General features: G+C 34.3%; 2 protein-coding genes across 2 annotated transcripts in view; one reads left to right on the plus strand and one right to left on the minus strand.

Annotated features, from left to right (window-relative positions):
• LOC148312768 (uncharacterized) overlaps positions 1-21373 on the minus strand; it is a 104867-nt gene that overhangs the window by 80826 nt on the left and 2668 nt on the right. The window contains exon 2 of the mRNA XM_088274233.1: positions 19871-20164. Coding sequence (XP_088130359.1) covers positions 19871-19915 — 45 coding nt within the window. The 5' untranslated portion in view covers positions 19916-20164. The remainder of the gene's footprint in view (positions 1-19870; positions 20165-21373) is intronic.
• Positions 1-21373, plus strand: part of LOC148312769 (dual specificity tyrosine-phosphorylation-regulated kinase 2-like) — a 116000-nt gene that overhangs the window by 63636 nt on the left and 30991 nt on the right. The window lies entirely within an intron of this gene.

Below are 21373 nucleotides of genomic sequence, written 5' to 3' on the forward strand. Positions count from 1 at the left end.
CGCGTATGCCAACTATTTGAGCTTTGTGACCGTTTTTCAAAAGCGCCGACACCGCTTTGCGCGGTCGACGACGAGCGCTCTAGCGCATAGTCGTGCCAGCTCAAACTAGACCTTGCCGTCGCTGGTTCTGATAACTAATTAAATTGCATCTGGAACGAGTCCGGTCGCGCTTAGATGTTTCGACGTATGACTTTTTTTTAACTGCACGTCAACTCGGCTGTCAAAACTTAAAACACAGTAAGGGACTTTTTTTTGCAGTACGTTTTTTTTTTGCATTTTTGGACGAAGTAAAATCTACTTAGTCCAAAAATGCAAAAAAAACGTACTACCAAAAAAATGTCCCTTACTGTGTTTTGAGTTTGGATGGCCGAACTGCAGCTGACTGCTCGAATCGCCAATGTGCGCAGATTTTTATTTATTTCATTTTTTTAAAGAGTTATATTTGTGTTTTTATTATTTACACAAATATTTCAATTTCATAGTATTTCTGTGAGCCTAAGCGGCTCATTATTAGAAATAGGTATCAAATTGTGGTAGAGTGGGTTCGAACCGAAAAACTCTGACTTAAGAGTCCGCGACACTAACGTAATATTAGTAAATAACCACTCATCGGTGAGTGGGTTACATACTAATATAACTAACATTTTTGTTAAAAAAAAGTTTATTTCCCTGTTCATGATTATAAACCCATATTGTTTGAATTCTTCTTCTTCGTCTTTTTTATTTTTGCTGAAATCTATAGACAAGTTAGAGAGATACAAATGATGAAACGTTCAACATTTTAAATGTCGCGAGTGCGAGATACTTGTGACGTCATTATTAATTTAAATTACTATTTATTAAATAATGGTGTATTTCTTTATTTATTTATTCATAGACAGACAAGAAATGACCATATAACGATGTGTTACGTCGATGAAGAGATTGCCATAAATATCTCGTATTTATTACAATATTGTAATTTTCTTCTTCTCCGTCTTATTCCTCATTACTGAGGGATGTGACCCTTGCGGAAGCAATGACTCACGTAGCGCTCCAACCACCGAGGTGCCTACTGCTACCTTAATCTGATCGGTCCATCGTGTGGGTCCTCCTCTCCCTCTGTCCCTTGTTTTAATTCATATTCTAGTATTTAAGTAAATTTAATCTTAATAACATACTAATTATGTTTTTTTTCTTTGTTACAGGTAAAACTATTATTCGCATTCTTCAACAAATTGCTACCCAAGTATTCCTAGAGTAAGTGGCATTCTTAATGATCTTAGAGTTATTTTACACTATGAAATATTTACAACATTCGCATACATTGAATGAATGCACGGCTGTCCAAACTCAAAACACAGTAAGGGACATTTTTTTGTAGTATGTTTTTTTTAGCATTTTTGGACTAAGTAGATTCTACTTAGTCCAAAAATGCAAAAAAAACCTACTACAAAAAAATGTCCCTTACTGTGTTTTATGTTTGGACAGCCGTGCATTTATATACGCATTTACATGCGTATATGCATTTAGTTGCATCGCACTACTACTGGCAAATCAGATACAACACGGCTGTCCAAACTTAAAACACAGTAAGGGGCATTTTTATGTAGGACTTTTTTTTGCATTTTTGGACTAAGTAGCATCTACTTAGTCCAAAAATGCAAAAAAAATGTCCCTTACTGTGTTTTGAGTTTGGACATCCGAACACTATCGTCATCGATTTCACGATCAATCCGAATATGGTGTTTTTTAGAGGTATACTAATTCCAATTTCCCGCAAATTTCTGGTACCCACTATGTGGCGTGTTGCGCCATCTTGTTGAAACACAGCTCTGTCACATCAATACCATTCAACTGAGGTACAAGGAAGCAGTAATCATGGTTCTGTAGCGCTCTCCATTGAACGTAACATTATTTCCTTTATGTGTTACTAAATCAATATAACACTGCGTTTATATGATGCAGTGCCCTATGCACCATTGGGTGCGGTAACGGTCATAAAAAATAATAAAAAAACTAATTAAATGTGTATATTATTTTTTGACATCTCATCAAAGATGAAGAATATGAAAGTCTGGGCATTTACGGGGCTTACGACCATCACAGGCTGGTTTAAGTGATCACTTTACACACGTGGAACATTCACCAATTCTACCTTTTATTGACAACCGCCGCCTCCATGTCCGCCTCCATAGTGTATTGGTCAGCGTGTTTAGCTACCGTGCTGGAGGTCCCGGGTTCGATTCCCAGGGAGGTGAAAATAAATATTAGTGATTTTATACTGTAATATTTATTTAATATTACCCTAGACTGGTTCCTGAAGCGCAAAAGTGATCACCTTGCCTTCATGTAAGTAATGATCAAGAAAACACTGCGTCAATTTGATGCAGTGCCCTATGCACCATTGGGTGCGGATAAGGGTTATAAGTAATTGACAACCACACTACTCAAATTCTTGGAAGCTCTATATATATGTGAACCAATTTTGAAACATTGTTCTTGAATCACTTGAATTTGGACACATACAAAATGTCGTAAATGAAATATGTTTTTATTTGAATCAGTGTCAAGAACAAAGCTATCAAGCTGCAATACTTTTACAAACTGCTCGTATAGTAATACGGCTGTTACGTATTTTCAAAGTCATTTTTAAAGTTTTTAATTTATTTTCCGAATGCGTTTTTTCTCACCGGTCAAAAACTCGTTTCGTTCGTGAATCCGGTTCTTTCGGCGGCCGCCCGTGCGAGGGAGTGCGGCCCTTGCGCTCCCGGCCTGAAGGTTCATATTCGCTCGCGTTTTTTCACAATATCGTTCCGTTTGACGGTACGGGATTTTGGTCCTTCGGCCGGACTCTGTAGGTGCCAGTTTCCCTTGGGGCGGCTTTATTTGTCTGGCTCGAAGGACCATTGACCGCACTCGGGCGACGACTGGAACATATCTGTCCGATTATAAAATTAGCATAATATGCCCGCGGCTAGAGCGCTTGTATCCACGGATTATATCTCACGAACCTAATTGTTTTAAAATAAATAAATAAAATATTGCCTATTTGCCTTCTCATGGCGAATTGCACCTCGGCTGTCCAAACTCAAAACACAGTAAGGGACATTTTTTTGCAGTATGTTTTTTTTTCATTTTTGGACTAAGTAGTTTTACGACAGGTAATTGCCTTGAGAAAAGGTCGGACCCTTAATACATATTTGCGCGCAAAAAATAATGTACCTAAGACTAATTAATTAAAACTGGAACATATCTGTCCGATTATACAATTGGCATAATATGCCCGCGGCTAGAGCGCTTGTATCCAAGGATTATATCTCACGAACCTAATGGTTTTAAAACAAATAAATAAAATATTGCCTATTTGCCTTCTCATGGCGAATTGCACCTCGGCTGTCCAAACTCAAAACACAGTAAGGGAAATTTTTTTGTAGTACGTTTAAGTAGATTCTACTTGGTCCAAAAATGCAAAAAAAAACGTACTACAAAAAAATGTCCCTTACTGTGTTTTGAGTTTGGACAGCCGAGTTGGTGAAGTTGTGCAAATATGGATATTCTATACTAATATGTAATTTTAATTCTATACTAATATGTAATTGTCCGCCTCCGTAGTGTAATGGTCAGCACGCTCGGCTACCGTTCTGGAGGTCCCGGGTTCGATTCCCAAGGGGGGTAAAATAAATATAAGTGATTTTTTTTACTGTCATATTTATTCAATATTACCCTGGACTGGTACCTATAGCGGAGGGCTGATCACCTTTCCTTCATGTGTAAACGATCAAGATAACACTGCGTTTATATGACGCAGTGCCCTATGCACCATTGGGGTGCGGATAAAGGTTTTATTATTTATTATTAATATGTAATTTTTAACATTTTTAAATTAATGTTTTACTCAGTAAATACCACTGTTTCTTAAAATCTACTGTGACACGTGTTTCGATGCATTCCGCATCGTTTTCAAACACCGTATGTGAAGCTAATTCTAAATTTTGGAGTTGTGTCCTTGGGACGTTGAAGGTTGAAGGGTAGGAGCTGCTTATTTTTATTTTTTTATTTTTTATTTTTTTATTTCTTATCAGTGGGAACAATAGGGGGAGACTTTAGTCATTGTCATATCGTTAATTATGGGCTTATTTATTGTTATTTATATTTTTATGAATTTCTATTGTTTCAAAATGTTGCAGTTTATGGCTTTTTGTATTAATTATTTTTAGGATTTCTACGTTATTGTGGTTAAATTTGTGATCATTATCTATTAAATGGTTAGCGAATTCCGAAAAATTATTATTTCTCAAACATAATTCATGTTTTAAGTTATGTATTAATTTTAAATCAAACACAGATTTTTTGAGTCTACTAAGTTGTATTTTATTAACAAAAACACATTAAAAATTATATTGTGACAATTGTTTCGCCTTGTTAGGGCATTATCAAACGAATGTGAAGATCAAAGACGAAACAATTGTCACAATATAATTTTTTATGTGTTTTTGTTAATAGAATACAACTAAGTAGACTCAAAATATCTGTGTTTGATTTAAAATTAATACATAAATTAAAATGGAGTTCTACAAATTAAACGCCAAATCAATAAATAATTCTTGTTTTGAATTTTCAATCTTCCGTATAAAAAATACGATAGATGATTCATCTCAAGCTGAGACACCTATAAAAATAATCTTTCAGTGTTTGATTTATAAAAATATCCCCCCCCTCCTCTCTTTTGGACTGTCACGAACTGTCAGATGCATCTGTCAGTCTGTCTAGGTCGGAAGTCGATAATATATTGTCGTAGAAAAATGGCCCCTGCGACCTTAGAATACGATACCTTATATGGTCCGTTATCGCTCGAAACGCGATGCTGAGTGGCGATCGTCGATCTCTCAAGTCGGGAGAGAGATAAATAAACGCTGTCAGTTTAAATATTGATTTACAATGTGTTTATTGATTGAGATAAGTCAAATACATGTTTGTTAGGGCTACCAATGTACGGTGATACCTCGGCTTACGACTACCCCAAGTTACGAGTCTTCGAGATACGATCCGGTCGATTTTTTATGTTTGAGTTGCGAGCGGAATGTGAGGTTCGCAGGATTTTTAAATGCGTCGTCGCTAATTTGTCGAGAATAAACACTCATATCCTGTGTATACTGACAAGTAAAATCATAGAACTTAGGTCATATTTTTAATTTAAGTTTTACTTGGTAAATATGTGACACGTGTATCGATGCATCATTTTTAAACACCGGTGTTTTACCTTAGTAAATACCACTATTTTAAGAAAAAAAATGGTATTTACTAAGTAAAACTCATTAGATTTAAGTTTTGTACGGACATGTCTTGGTGACACTGCATTTTATAGAATAAAATTACAATTAAGTATGTAGTTTTTTTCCACGTGAATTTTATTTGACCAGCAACCGGGTTTCGTCGTAACCGACATCATCAGACCGGTCTGATGATGTCGGTAAAGACGAAATCAGGTTGCTGGTCAAATAAAATTAGTGTGAAAAAAAACTACATACATAGGATGTTATTTAATTTTTTTACGGTAAAACTTAAATTAAAAATGGATAGATGTTACCACAAAGTGACTGCTGAATCAATTAATGAGGTAGTATTTTTACCAACCATATTAAATATATAAATTTAAAAAATCCTATCTTTATGTTGGTTGTTTATCAATTCGCATGGTCGTTGTAAAAAATAAATAAATTAATGCTTATAGAGCTCGTCAATGCCGCGATTATCACGTGTGATAATAATTGATGTTCAAAGTGTCCGTGAAACGCCAAGCGATCGATGCGGGCGGAAATATATATATATATATATATATATATATATATATATATATATATATATATATATATATATATATATATATATATAGATATATGTATATATATATATATATATATATATATATATATATATATATATATATATATATATATATATATATATATATATATATATATATATATATATATATATATATATATATATATATATATATATATATATATATATTTCAATGATTTTTTTATTGAATGACTTTTCGTCCTTATATCGTGCTGGGCCCATTAGAGATGTGAACTCTGTTGCATTAAGCAACTTCCATAATGCAAACTTCAAAATGCCATAACTAGGCGAAATATTTGTCTCAATCTAATTTTTTATTTGTTTTTAACAATAAAATACGATTTAGTAGACTCAAAAAATCTGTGTTTGATTTAACAATTAATATACAACATTTTGAGTATGTCCAAATACTTGTTCACAAAATCTAAATTGGTTTCTAAATTGGTTCATATATATAGAGCTTCCAAGAATTTAAGTAGTGTGGTTGTCAATAATGGGTAGAATTGGTGAATGTTACACGTGTGTAAACGGATCACTTAAACCAGCCTATGACGGGCGTCAGCCCCGTAAATGCCCAGACTTCCATAATCTTCTTCATCTTTGATGAGATGTCAAAAAATAATATAACAATTAATACATAAACTTCATATATTTATCGTTCATCATTTGGACAGCGATGAATATGGGAATTTTGAATTTGCTTATATAGTAAGTCGACATTCATATCGAGGTGTCCCAATTTTCACATTATTTGTCTTTGATTTGAGCTTTGATCTTCCCTTTTCCCCTTTTCCTCCCTACCCTCACTCTTCCAGGTATTTTCACTAGCTTACAAATTTGAAATTTTGTAACTGGAATGATTTTGTGTTACAATACCTGTTTTGTTTTATTCGTTAATATAAATGAATTTGTGAAACTGTTCTGTTAAATGTAGGTACAAATAAAATTAAAATAAGATCTGAAAATATCAATTATTTAAGGGGTGTCCTAAATCTGAATGTCAAATATTTTTTTTATTATTATCATTTCATAAAATAAAAAAACAATTCAAAACATTGACCCCTTATAATGTTCTCTACTATTACGCGGAACCTATCTCAACGTTATAGGAGGTTTACTGTAATTAAAAATTGTTGCTGTTTACATACGCTATTTTTTCTTTGTACCGCGTATTTCCGTTTCGTGTATATAACGTCGATATCATAATTTTCATAGCGTGTTTTGCAAGTCAAACAAAGGCAGCTGGTATAATTTTTACGGCCGCAATCTTCATATAACGCACGAGTTTTTTTTCCTACGTTGTCTGCCGGTGGAAGATTAAACGGTTGTCGGTCAGAACCGTGCGATAATCGGGTTAAGTTTAACCATCCGTTAAACGGTGAGATTTTGTTGACTGACCGCTGTGTTTAGGGATGGGATGTTCGGCTCTCGATGATATTCAAAATCGATTTTCATCTGAATCGAATGGGATTTTTGCGGGCAGTTTCAATCTTGAATTTCAAAAATAACATACTCTATGTATGTTATAAAGTAGAGATTCACTATACTTATACAAATTCGAAATATTGATAATTTTATTTGCTAAATTTGTTTATCGAAATACAGCATTTGAGTAAGCTTATACTTTTACTGTTACGATCATCATTATTGTGTTGAATTATAATGTAAGTTATGAATATGTAAACATGAAACTTGCCTCTTCCACATTCATGCATCTCCTCATGGTCTCCTCATTGATTATTCCGACACCTTACCTCACAATTTTCGAGTACATATGGCATTTGAAATACTTGAACGTGCCAAGTTTTCCTCTGTCTTTCTCTGCTTCTATTTCCAATTTTCGACTCATATTTTTTTACTCATTCTATTTTCATGCCCAAACTATCTCAACGCACCTTGCTTAATTTTATCGATAACGCTTATCTCAGCATTGCATTCCTTCCTTAATTCGCCATTCTAACATCTATCATATACAGTTTTTCCACATTTTTGTCTGAAAGATCGCGTTATGACTGCATCCAATCTTCTTACATTTATCCAATCGATATTCGTATCAATAAAATGACTACCCTTAAGCGCTCTTGATGTAGTACTTTACGAAATTGGCGCTTTATAAATTATCCAAAATTATTACTATTATTTACCGAGTCGATCGATAGAATATATCGATTAATCGAAATATCGATTCTGACAGGGATTGACATCATTATTTCTGTTCGGTTTCCTACCGGACAAGGTGCAAATCGCTCGTTTGACGCAAGACGACAGCTGTAGGCTTTGCAGTTTTTTTTATTTATTTATTATTAATCGACTACCTACCTCGCTGTTGTGTGTTTGACGTTCCTGCATGCATAACCAGCGTTTGTCTAGTGACCGTGCATAATTTAAATTACCGGAGAATTCGTAATGTGTGCTTGCCATAAGGTGTTATTTCTTATATAAACCGTCAATAACATAAGTACTGCATAACATTTTATACAAATAATTTTAATTTTATATCCATATATCGCCATGGATCTTCCTCGAAAGACATCTAGAGAAAGACTAAAGAATTTATGGATGCTGCAGAAGATAACACGATTCGATGGCATGGCCTAGGTGACGTTGTCCATGACAGAAGGACCTACAACCCGAGGACGAGGAGAGCTGACCCTCATAGTCTACAAAGACTATAAATTGGGATGGAGCCAGGAGTAAGATCCGTAGCGTAATAGTCAGCACGCTCGGCTACCATACTGGATATCCCGGGTTCGATTCCCAGGGGAGGTCAAATAAATTTGAGTAATTTTTCACTGTAATATTTATTCAATATTACCCTGGACTGTTGCCTGAAGCGGAAGGTTGATTTCCTTTCCTTCGTGTATTTACCGATCAAGATAATACGACGTCAATACGATGCAGTGCCCTATGCACCATTGGGTGCGGATATGGGTTAGAAGAAGGTATGGTGAATACTACACAGAAACTTTCATCACAAAATATCGATTGTTTGCAAAGATATGACGATATGTACACAAATGTATATTTTTTAGAAAAATACATATAAAAACGCCTACTCCTGGCACTACTTAGCGCACAGATCCGACAATAGTGTGTTATGAGGGTAACCGAAAAGGTAACAGTTATCCGTTAGTCACAATTCTTGCTGTGAACAAGTCGTCATTTCATTCGGTTTTTTTATTCGATTATGGATCGCTGTAGATAATTTACCATGCATTGTTCTTGTAGCGCAATTATCTGTAAGGTTCATTATTCCGTTTACCATTGCCTTTGTGTTTGATCAATGATTAAGTGCTACTTGCAGCGGACACTTGGAGCTAATATCGCCCTTAGTGCGATGATAATGCACTTGTGCGTGCGCTGTTATCACTTCCGCTTGCGTTTTCTCGACACGTGTTTGTGTACTTTGTCGTATGTGTCACTAGGAAGGCAATGCTTGCTTTGATAGCTCTCGCTTTATCATAAATAAAAATCCAAATATGTACTTTTTAATAGATTGATATTATCCACTGACACTTCGTGATGGAATTGCATTTTTAATATATTATTAGATTAAAACCAATATTTTTAGCTTTTCCACTTTTTTTTTTCTTTATTTAAAATTCTTTTGCATTACATAAATTCAAAAACAAAAAAAGATCCCACAAAGGCATGGCCTGTGTGTGGGTATACAAAATAAATAGTCATAGTACAGGGTATAAGGGTATAGGTTTCTAAGTATAATTAGTTAATACAAAATACAAAAAACTTAAATTAAATACAAAAAAAAATAAAAATAAAAATACTTGACTCTCAGTGAGCAATTTTTTTATTTTATTTTTTTTTAATTAAAACTTAAACATAAAAAAGATGACAAAGTAAAAAAGTAAAAAGCTAGCGATCATGTTCTAAATGAAAAAGGAACTTAAATCTGTCTCTTTTATAAATAATCTAAGCAAATTTTTTTTTTATTTGACCAGCGACCGGGTTTCGTCGTTACCGACATCATCAGACTGGTCTGATGATGTCGGTAACGACGAAACCCGGTCGCTGGTCAAATAAAAATAAAGTGGAAAAGCTAAAAATATTGGTTTTAATCTAATAATAAATTGAATCTTGACTATGTTTTTTTTTTAATTACCTAACGTCCAAGTGACTCTGAAATCTAGCTACGGCTTACGCAACACCGTTTATCATGCCCCTACTCAGGCTTCAACTTTATAAGTTTCATAGCCTATGCCTACTCGTGAGTGGATTTACTCTTTATGTTTAAAGTTACTATAATTTCATGTAATTCATGAGTGAAAATTCTAGGCAAAAACACTCGCTGGATTATGTTATGGAAGTTCTATATACTTATATGATCCAATTTCGAAAAATTGTGCTTGAATCACTAGAACTTCGGCTACCGTTCTGGAGGTTCCGGGTTCGATTCCCAAGGGGGGTAAAATAAATATTAGTGATTTTTTCACTGTAATATTTATTCAAAATTACCATGGACTGGTACCTGAAGCGGAAGGCTGATCACCTTTCCTTCATGTATAAACGATCAAGATAACACTGCGTTTATATGACAGTGCCCTATGCACCATTTGGGTGCGGATAAGGGTTATATATATATAAACTTTTATAAAAACGACGCGTTGCGCAATGATATAATCATTTGTTTACGAGCTGAGACAGTATATTTTTTTACAAACAAAATAACTGTAATGAGATAATTATTATTTATGATAGGTTTTATCACATGTTTGCGTCATTTTATTGTTCATTATTTTGTTATCGCTTTGAACTACATATATGTATATGCAAGACATGTGAATCACAGTCTCTTACATCTTTATCAATGTTTTTATAGTTTATTTATTTGTATTTCCTCATACACATGATTACAAATTGCAATATTGTGCCCTCACTGAGTTTTCCCATGGACATCGACAAATAGATCCGACAATAATTTAGCTGTTACCAATAATAAAATAATTCCATCGTTCCTGTGACGTCATTCATTACAAACTTGCGAAAATAACGTATTTACGAAGGCGAATTTTCCACAAGAAAATGATGAATGAAAATTTTGATTATATCGGCTGTTATAAACACAAAACGAGTCTAATACAATCCTTTATAGGTTGAGTATGTTAACCTTTTCCACTCTGGCCATTTTTTGTCATAACTGATCAGCTACTCTGATCAAAAAAATGCGACGTTTTTCTACCATTAAAATAAATATTTTCGTTCCCTAATTTTGGGACACTCTGTCTGGCAATTCGTATGACCATGTTAATTAAGATTAACTGTATTTATCTGAAATATTTTTTGGGATAATATACTTGGGTGATAGAGAAATCAGTGATTAAAGTTATACCTGCGCCGGGCCGGACATTGTGGCCCACGGAGCTGACTACTAGAATCATACGGGCCAGAATGTCTGGCCTACAGAGTGGTAAGGGTTGAATTAGATATTCCTCCCGTCTGACAATGATCCATTTTATATTCTCGATACATCGGTCATTTACAGCCACCGCGTGACACATTACCCTGACTACAGGACGCGTTCGGAAGAATCTCGCCGCGCCGAGAATCGCTTCGCGAACGCGATGCGAGAATACGGCCAAAAGTGGGCAAATACGGCGGTGGCCGTAGAAAGCCGTCCGGGCTCGGCGAGTCGAGACGACCGGCGGACCGTGGCACCGTAGGCCGGGGCGTATTGCACTACGCTACCGTACATGTTGCATCTCGGCACTGCACATGTAGCTCACTCCTTTCAAGAACGTCATAAATCAAAAATCGTCAATTTTTAGTTGTGCATAATAACTGATAAGTTATTATACAGACCTGAATGATGGAAGTTTAACTTCTGAAACATGTAGTCTATAATAAAACACAAGTGGTAAAAAACGAAATGTTTTCTTTAATCATTACTATAATTTCATGTAATTCATGAGTGAAAATTCTAGACAAAAACACTCGCTAAATTAATACATAAATTAAAACTCATCGTTTATATCCAATATTGTCTGTCGGTGCCTATTCAAAACGATGCATTGTTTTACGATTTATTGTCTAACGTTGATAATGTTATAATTGATTTTTAATACGCGCATTGTACGTTGCCTTCCGGTGTAAAAATTATTGTATTTCAATGAGCTCTTCCTAGGTGTTGCGTGCGCTATCTGAACTCGGAACCTGCGCCCTAATTGCGCAGATACCACATTTGCGCTTCAGACAATGGTGCAGACCGAACGTGGACATCTCTAAGGCCGGAAACGGCAATGTTATCAAAAGCAAACGAATAGGGCTGCGTTTGTGTCGTTTTTCTTTGTTATGATATGAAAATGGATTAAAATATGTATTTTGTATATTTAAAGCATTGATAACTTTTTGGTATGGTAATAAAACACTCTCCTTGTGATCCATTATCCCATTGTGTAATAAAATAATAATAATAATAAAACCCTTATCCGCACCCCAATGGTGCATAGGGCACTGCGTCATATAAACGCAGTGTTATCTTGATCGTTTACACATGAAGGAAAGGTGATCAGCCCTCCGCTTCAGGTACCAGTCCAGGGTAATATTAAATAAATATTACAGTGAAAAAATCACTTATATTTATTTTACCCCCCTTGGGAATCGAACCCGGGACCTCCAGAACGGTAGCCGAGCGTGCTGACTATTACACTACGGAGGCGGACTAATAAAATAACAACAATGTAATTTTTTCCACATGAATTATATTTGACCAGCAACCGGGTTTCTTCGTAACGTTGATGATGTGATGTTGGTTACGACGAAACCCGGTTGCTGGTCAAATAAAATTCGTGTGGAAAAAATTACATATTTGTTATTTTTTGTATAAAATGCAGTTCCACCAACATATGTCAGTACAAAACTTAAATTCCCATTTTGATTCATTTGTGTTCTTTCTCTCTTTTAAAATTTTATTTTTGAACAAATGTCGAATCGCAATAGTTTTATTTCAATGACCTGACGATGAAATGATTTTCCGAAACCGGTAGTCACGAATAAGTGTTTATTAAAGTGGTATTACACAAAGTAAACAATGGATGATAAGGAGAGTGTTGGACATTTTTTTTAATGAAATTTTTGTTGTACAATAAATCCAAACATATTTTGTGAGATGGTCATAATAATGATAATATCCTACTTTTAAAAAAATGTACTAACTTACGCAATGAATAAGGTTGCGTTTGATCTTTTTTGTTTTAAATGATTTGAAAATGTATGAGAATATCCCAAATCCATTTTTTTTGTGAAATTTTCTTGTACAATAAATCCGGACGTATTTTGTGAGATGGTTTTGCCTTGCCGCACATTCGTCTGAAGGATAGCATTTTAAGTTATAATGTAAAATGCAATTACAAAGTTGGTGCTTAAATACTGATAACTTATATATTTAGTAAAAATTGAGTACATTAGCGATAATTTACAAAAGAGTAATCATCCCGTTTGTTCTAAAATCTCCTTGCAGTATAATTTCGTTGGTAACTTTTTTTGTGGTCCATCCAGTACCTGTGTTTTCTACGTCATAAGAATTTTACGAAGTTTACTTTGAACTTGTGATGGTGAGGAAATCGCTCAATGCGTATACCGTCAAATAATAATCGGCGGGTCAACCGAAAAATTTGTATTTGAGTTAGTATTTATTAATTATACCAGTAGCAGGAAAATTGAATTTTCTCATGAATAAACTGCACATTTTTTTAAATCTAGCTTTACTCGGCTACGCGTAGCTGTGGCTCGGTCTGGTTAAATGGAAAAGAAGGAAAATATATGGCGCTCAATTTTAATTTGCTGTATTTGCAACGCTTGTGGGTATACAAAATAGGCAAGTGTTTTTATCAAGAATTTTCACTCATGAATTACATGAAATTATAGTAACTTTAAACATAAAGAGTAAATTCACTCACGAGTAGGCTTAGGCTATGAAACTTAAGAAGTTGAAGCTATGTTAAAAGTAATAAGAAGAAGCTATTTTATTTGTAGAAATGTCTTGATAAAATATATATATATATATATATGTATATATATATGTTTATATATATATATATATATATATAATATATATATATATATATATATATATATATATATATATATATATATATATATATATATATATATATATATATATATATATATATATATATATATATATTCACAATATTTTATTGAATACAATTTCTATACAATCTTTTAATTTTGGTTGCGCTGAGCCTCTACAAAAAAGAAACTCAGCTCTTGTGCTTGGAGAGGGACTTTTTTGTACTTTTTTGTTTATAGTATCATGTTATACATTTAAATAAATATATTACAGGAGAACATGCATATTTTTTCGGGAACATATACATTTATTGTATTTTTCTTTGCATTATTCTACTCCTCGCTGAATGTGACTCTCATCATGACATTTTGAATCATAAAGCAATAGCAACTTTACATGGTGCTACAGTAGAACCTCTATCTCCCTTTGAAAGTTTACCACCAATATTGTTTTTGGAAAATTTATACTTCATAATTTTTCTGCATTTTTTTTAGTGTTTCGTCCCATGACCTCTGGCGCGTCCGGTGCCTCATTTCACGCACATCACGTAGACTATGCATAAATACACAACTAAGGGTTAATATTCGTGCTCATATTCGTACGTACACAGTCGGGGGGAATACCTAATGCCACACCGGGGCTAATAAGTAATACAGTAAGCCCGGCCACGCGATATTACCGGTACCTGTGTGTTTAATTCAGGGCTTTGCGTATTGATTCCTGCTTTCCTTTTTTTTATATTTGCTAGTTGCCTTTTAATTTTCCTTGCCTGTTACTCGTATGTCTTCTTCTTCTTGTATGCCTGGTTTTAAGAGGGATTAGCCTCCAGCGATGTCGATTCCCAGCTGTGGATCCATCTCTTTAGTGGTCTACCTTAGTAGACATGTTTAGTGCAATGTGGGGGAGTCTGGATGGTTCCATTCTCCTCACATGCGAATACCATTGTCTCCTTCGTTGCTTTCCCCACCTAACGACATCTTAGATCTCGCATATTTCCCTGATCCTGGCGTTTCTCATTCTATCTCGAAGACTCTTGCCTGATATGCTTCTTAGAGTCGTTATTGCTGACACTCTAAGCGCGTTTTTTGTGCCAACAATGTCCTCTCTACTTTCGATCCCATACGTCAAGATGGGTCGCACACAAGTTTTGTAAATCTTGATTTTGCTGCCGATCTTCATCTCAGGATCGTATGTACAAGGATTCATAGCATATTAACTTTATATCCATCAATTAAATCCATGAACAAATGAGTGAGGAAAGATCCGTAAAACAAATTTTTGAGTCGAATGTAATTGGAAAGAGAAGCAGAGGAAGACAGAGAAAAACTTGTCACGATCAGGTATGCCAAATACTTGAAAGCGGTCAGGTTAGGAGTCGAAGCAATCGGCGGGTATGTATGAGGAGATGCATGAACGTGGAAGAGGCGAAGAATGTTTGCAAAGACAGAGTGGTGTTGCGTTCTATTCTCTCTGCCTACCCCTGCGGGGAGGCGGCGTGATGGTTAGTTAGTTAGTTAGTAATTAAGATCCATCATTTATTTGTCTTGTCACATTTTCCAAATAAGACACCGCTAAATCCGATAGATCCTTATGTTCCATTGCTTCATCAATTTTTATTTAAAAAAAATGTGTTTTTGTTTGCAATGAAATTCAATTTAGTAGACTGAAAAAATTAGCGTTTGATTTACATTTAATAAATAAATTAAAATGAAGTTCTACAAATTAAATCTATAGATCATTACAAACCATTTGATAGACGGTAAAGTGGTACTCTTTGCATTGGATGGTGTCGGTGTATATTTGACATCGAAAACCAATTTTTACTGTATTTGCTGGATTTTTATCGTATTTGGTGTATTTTTACCGTATTTGCCGATTCCGCGCCAGTAATATGTCGGTTTGTGGTCCCGTGGTTAGTGTCGCGGACTCTCAAGTCAGTTTCTCGGCTCGAACCCAATCTACCACAATTTGATACCTATTTCTAATAATGAGCCACTTATGCTCACAGATATAGTACGAAATTGAAGTATTTTTGTCAATACTAAAAACACAAATATTCTCAATTCTATTAATATTTAAAGCATTTACTTTGTGGTTAGTCATTTTTACTTTTTTTTTTTTTCACAAAATATGTTAATAGTGCTATGGTAGTGAAGGATAGTAATGTTTGCATGCTATGGTAGTGATTGTCCTGACGAAGAGACGGGTACGTCTCGAAACCGGTAGACATAAAAATCTCGGTGAGTGGTTACATACTAATATTTTTTTTTTAAAGTAAAAACAAATATTTATCTTTCTAAATTTGATGTAAAATAAAAAAATATATATATATGTAGAATACGATTATGATATTTACACAATAAATGGCGATTAATTAGAACATAATCGCACTGGCCCGTATCGGAGCATGGAGAACGTACACTTTCTACGCCCTACTCGACTATTTCCGCTCGTCATACAATTTCTTCATACAGCCGCATCCCAGAAGCGATCTCATTAATTACAGTACTTGATAGCGTTATTGCGTTATCCCCTTTCGGATTTGTCCTTTCGTTATTAACACTATACTTTTCCAATTAAAATTTTACGTAAATGTATTTTAAGCCTAAGCCTTGCCGCACTTGTCGCTTTTCCGAATCCGGAATTATCTATACTTCGGTAGTGTAAAGGCAAAGGGGTATATCTGTCTCAGACCAAATTTTACAGGAAAGCAAAAACACACTTCGCTCACTCCTTTCAAGAACGTCATAAATCAAAAAACTTGATTTTTCAGGAGAACGTTTTTAAAGTTTAAAAATATAATACAATGTGTTAAAATTAAATATCAAGCCACTTATTAAACTTTTTACTGTGCAACAGATCTTTTTAGGTAAAACCTGAAGGTTTTTTCTCCACTTGAAAAATATTTAGTATATTTAAAAAAATAACAAAACAATACCTTTTCTTCCAAATGCAAAAACGACACTTTCTGCCCTGTAGCGGGTAAATATTAAGTAAAAAAATATGCTTTTTTTCTGGGATATAGTACATTTTATGGGCATTCCGAAAACATGCACAAATGAAAATTGACGATTTTTGATTTATGACGTTCTTGAAAGGAGTGAGTGACTTTTGAAATTAAATAACTCATTTGTTTTATGTATTTTTATATGTATATATCTAAATAAAACTAAATAAGTATTGCAACTACAGCTATATCCTTTTGCCAGATAATGAAATACACTATTTTAGACATTTTGTGGAACAAACTTAGAAAATTAAACATTTGACAGATATACCCCTTTGCCATTACTTTACCGACTTGTGAGCGTATATACAGGGTGTCCCATAATCCAAGGTATTCCTTTTAAAGGGTGTTTATGACTCATCAAAAAATGAAAATATCACCTCAGTAAAAGTGCCTTAGTTTTCGAGATATTTCCGCTTTTATGAATTTCCCGAACATCTACTCCCTTAGATCAGTCTTTTTAGTTCCACTTCTTCAAATTTTCATATTTTAGGATTCTAATTTATGTTTCACAATACTAGAATCTAAAATATGAAAAATCAAAAAAGTGGCATTCAAAAAACTGATCTAAGGCGTAGATTTTCGGGAAATTCATAAATGTGGAAATATCTCGAAAACTAAGGCACTTTTACTAAGGCCATATTTTAAATTTTTTGGTGAGTCATTAGTCGGCCTGTTTTGAGATGGTTTGGACATGTGGAACAAATAGGGGAGGAAAGAACTGTTAAATAAATTTATGAGGCAAATGTAGTTGGAAATAGGAGCAGAGGAGAACTTTGCATGACTAAGTATTTCGGTCGACGGGTATGTATGAGGAGATGCATGGATGTCGAAGAGGCGAAGAATGTTAATAAGTGGTGGTCTGGCGTTCTATTATCGCTGGGTGGTAGCAGTAGGAAAGATAGTACTAGGGGATTCCAGACCTGATAGGACGGGCCAATCCCCGCGTTCTTTACCCGCCCTAAAATAGAAAATCCTAAGGAGGAACACCAAGCAAACCTAAGCCGCTACAAACGACTGTACTAAGTGTGTTCGCAGCGTGCCCGCGATGTATCGTTTGTCATCAATTCGCGACTAGATTGAGTTGGAACAAAGCCCTACTGGAGTGACCCCGCCTCACCCAACATGACTGTGTACTTCATAAAGACATCTTTGCCTTGTCCTCTCTTTCTTTGTGACACCTCCCTCCCTCCCCCCCCCCCCCTTCTACCCGACCCGTCACCGAGTTGTGTCGTCACAGCGGATCAACGACTCGGATATTTCTTTAATTTCTTTGTTACGCACATCGCCTTTATATATATAAAGACGTCGGAATACACAATGGATAAATATCACGATGTGTGATTATTGGCTAAGAAATTAATATGAAAAATCACAAGACTATCGGTAGCATTCTTATTGAAATCTGTAGAGAACTAAGGGATATATGAAGGTTTAAACTTTAGATATTTTTATAAAACAATAAACGTGCGTTCGCACACGTCATTTCCGTCATCGAACGTTTTATGACGTCATATGGTATATTGTCTATGGTTTATAGCATGGGTCGGCAACCTGCGGCCCGCGAGACATCTTGGTGCGGCCCGCGAGATTCTCGCCGCAACGCACATGACGGACGATATTATACACAATCGAGTGAAAGGAAGCGAGAAAGGGAGCGGAAGGGAATCTCATTGATTTTATTAAATACAATAAATGTCGTTAAAATATACACTTCGCGTTTTATTTTTAAAACTAAAATATTTGTACATAAATATTGTATGTATACGTACTGCAAGTGCGGCCCGCACTGATCCCCATGAAAAATATTTGGCCCTTTTACAACAAAAGGTTGCCGACCCATGGTTTATAGAGCTGGAATAGTAGTAGTGTGGATTGGATACGCTACCATTTGTGTTATACAAATATGAGGGGAGGGAGGGGGGGTGTGGGAGGGTGGACCTTAGACATCAACAAATAGAGCCGCCAATAATTTAGCAATGACACCAACATTAAAATAAATCCATCGTTTATGTGACGTCATTCATTGCCAACTTACGAAAATAACGTTTTTCTAAGGTTTACATATATATATATATATATATATATATATATATATATATATATATATATATATATATATATATATATATATATATATATATATAAATATATATATATATATAAACATAAATAATTGTAGATTTGAACGATGACACACACGCGTGTACGTCATGATTTTAATTGCTTTTCAGTGCCATGGTCTTTGTCTTTCGCGCACACTCACACCTGCCGAGTGTCACTCATCTTTCTGTCCGTGGCAATATATTATGCTAACTCCAAAGGTCGCCCCCGTCATTACAGACGGCCTTCTATCCTCTCTTTGTGCCCCGAGTGTGCATGACTTGCGACTGACCGGCGTGTAAATAGCTGCGCAACAAATTATATCACCACGTAAAAGTTGAATTCATGGCCCAAGTCGATAAAAATCACACCGCAGAATGGTATTGAATTATGGTATTTTTTTATAAATTGATATATTTCACGTTTTTCTTTGATTTGTTATACACTATATCGTGGGTGTACTGGCAAAAAACGTTAACTCTAAAATCCCTGTTTGAATAATCCCTGTTATTTAAAGCTTAGCCTGAATAAAATACTCCCTATTAAACTACTTAGTGTATTTTGCCAGTTTATAAAACGTTGCAAACTTTATAATATGTATCATTAAGTATATATAGATATATATATATATATATATATATATATATATATATATATATATATATATATATATATATATATATATATATATATATATATATATATATATATATATATATATATATATATATATATATATATATATATATATATATATATATATATATATATATGTGTGTATATATATTATATTATGATTATGAGAGTGTTTATAAAACTCTTGTTTTTGTAACGAGGTAAACAAAGGATTCATTTTGTTTTCCTACCTTCCTGGCGTTGTTGACCCCAGTCATGATGGCCGCGTGCAACATGTCGACGTCTTGCCGCAGATTATTATCCTTAATCCGGTCGATGCTTAATCCGGCTGCGCCTTCCTTCCCGGAATCGGGTCCCGATCGCTTTTCGATTCTGGGAAACTCGCGACCGTGTTTATTCCCTTTGTAGCGTCTGTGAATCACTGTCACTCGCGAATATCCCAAAAAGTGTTTTGATATTTTGACGATACTTTGTCTGATGCTGTTCAGCTTCACGAATGCACGTTTTGAATCTTGGCAAATTCTCTGTAACGATAAATTTTAATTATTTTTAAATGAATAATTTAGTATTTTTAAAGAGATGTTTTGATAAGATTGTTATATAATAATGTTTATTGATGTGGCATTATCTTTGCAGTATAAAATGATGATTTATTTTTATGTTTACTCGCAATAATATAACTCAGTTAGCATCCGGTAACGCAGAGAGCCGGACATCAGGTCTCGTCCATTTTTTTAGAATATACATATCGTTTTTTTTTTTAAACATTGAAAAAATATTTTTTTCATTTATTTTTAACTCTATGCCTTTCAATTACTCCTTTTTTTCTCAAAACGATATATTTATTTCAAAGAAAAACTTTTTTCTCAATACAAAAGCGCTGATTTCAGAAGAAAGAATCGATTTCCTGGGTTTAAAGATTAAATTAATTTGCGACTTATTGTATATTACGGCTTAACTTTGCAGAATAAACATGATGATTTCAATATGTTTTAAAAATATAACACCTGCAAAAGACCACTTTTGAGTTTACCAATTCAAACACAACACGACTAGTTTCGAAAACTACAGATGTTCTCATCAATAGGTGAAAATACACACTTCAGTTTTGTACAGGTTTGGTTGTTGTCATTAAAATGTACTTGTACTGTTCCCATTACAAATAAAAATAGTAAAATTATTTTTCAATTTGTTTAAACTATGTTTCTTTTTTTTATAATTTAGTAGTGTGGTTGTCAATCATGGCTAGAATGGTCAATGTTACACTGTATAAATAATCACTTAAACCAGCCTCGTACGACAGATCGTAAACCCTGTAAATACCCAAGACTTTTATATACTTCTTCGTCTATGTTGAGATGTCGAAATGTAATCTAGCGAGTTAAAAATCACCTGTTATATTTATTTTGGCCTTTTTCATGGTCACACTACTGATGCGGTCAAAGTAATTTATTTTTATTATAATTATGATTCTCGAAATGTCGCGTTTCATCTGATAATGTGACCAGCCACTGTAATATTACGTCTATTATTAATGACCCAAATTCTCAGTATACACTTCAATACTTAAAATCATAATCTTAGAATTTTGAGAATTATATGTATATCGACTATCCCGAATCGCTCTGTATATCGTGTCATTACTAGGAATTCTAGATAATATCGGCGTATCAAAATCCGTAAGCACCATATTTAAGATTCTATATTTATATATATTATTTATTTTTATTTTC

Source organism: Brachycentrus maculatus, unplaced genomic scaffold, assembly GCF_059751285.1.
Source record: "Brachycentrus maculatus isolate JH-2025_06_01 unplaced genomic scaffold, ASM5975128v1 h1tg000033l, whole genome shotgun sequence".
NCBI classification, from domain to species: Eukaryota; Metazoa; Arthropoda; class Insecta; order Trichoptera; family Brachycentridae; genus Brachycentrus; species Brachycentrus maculatus.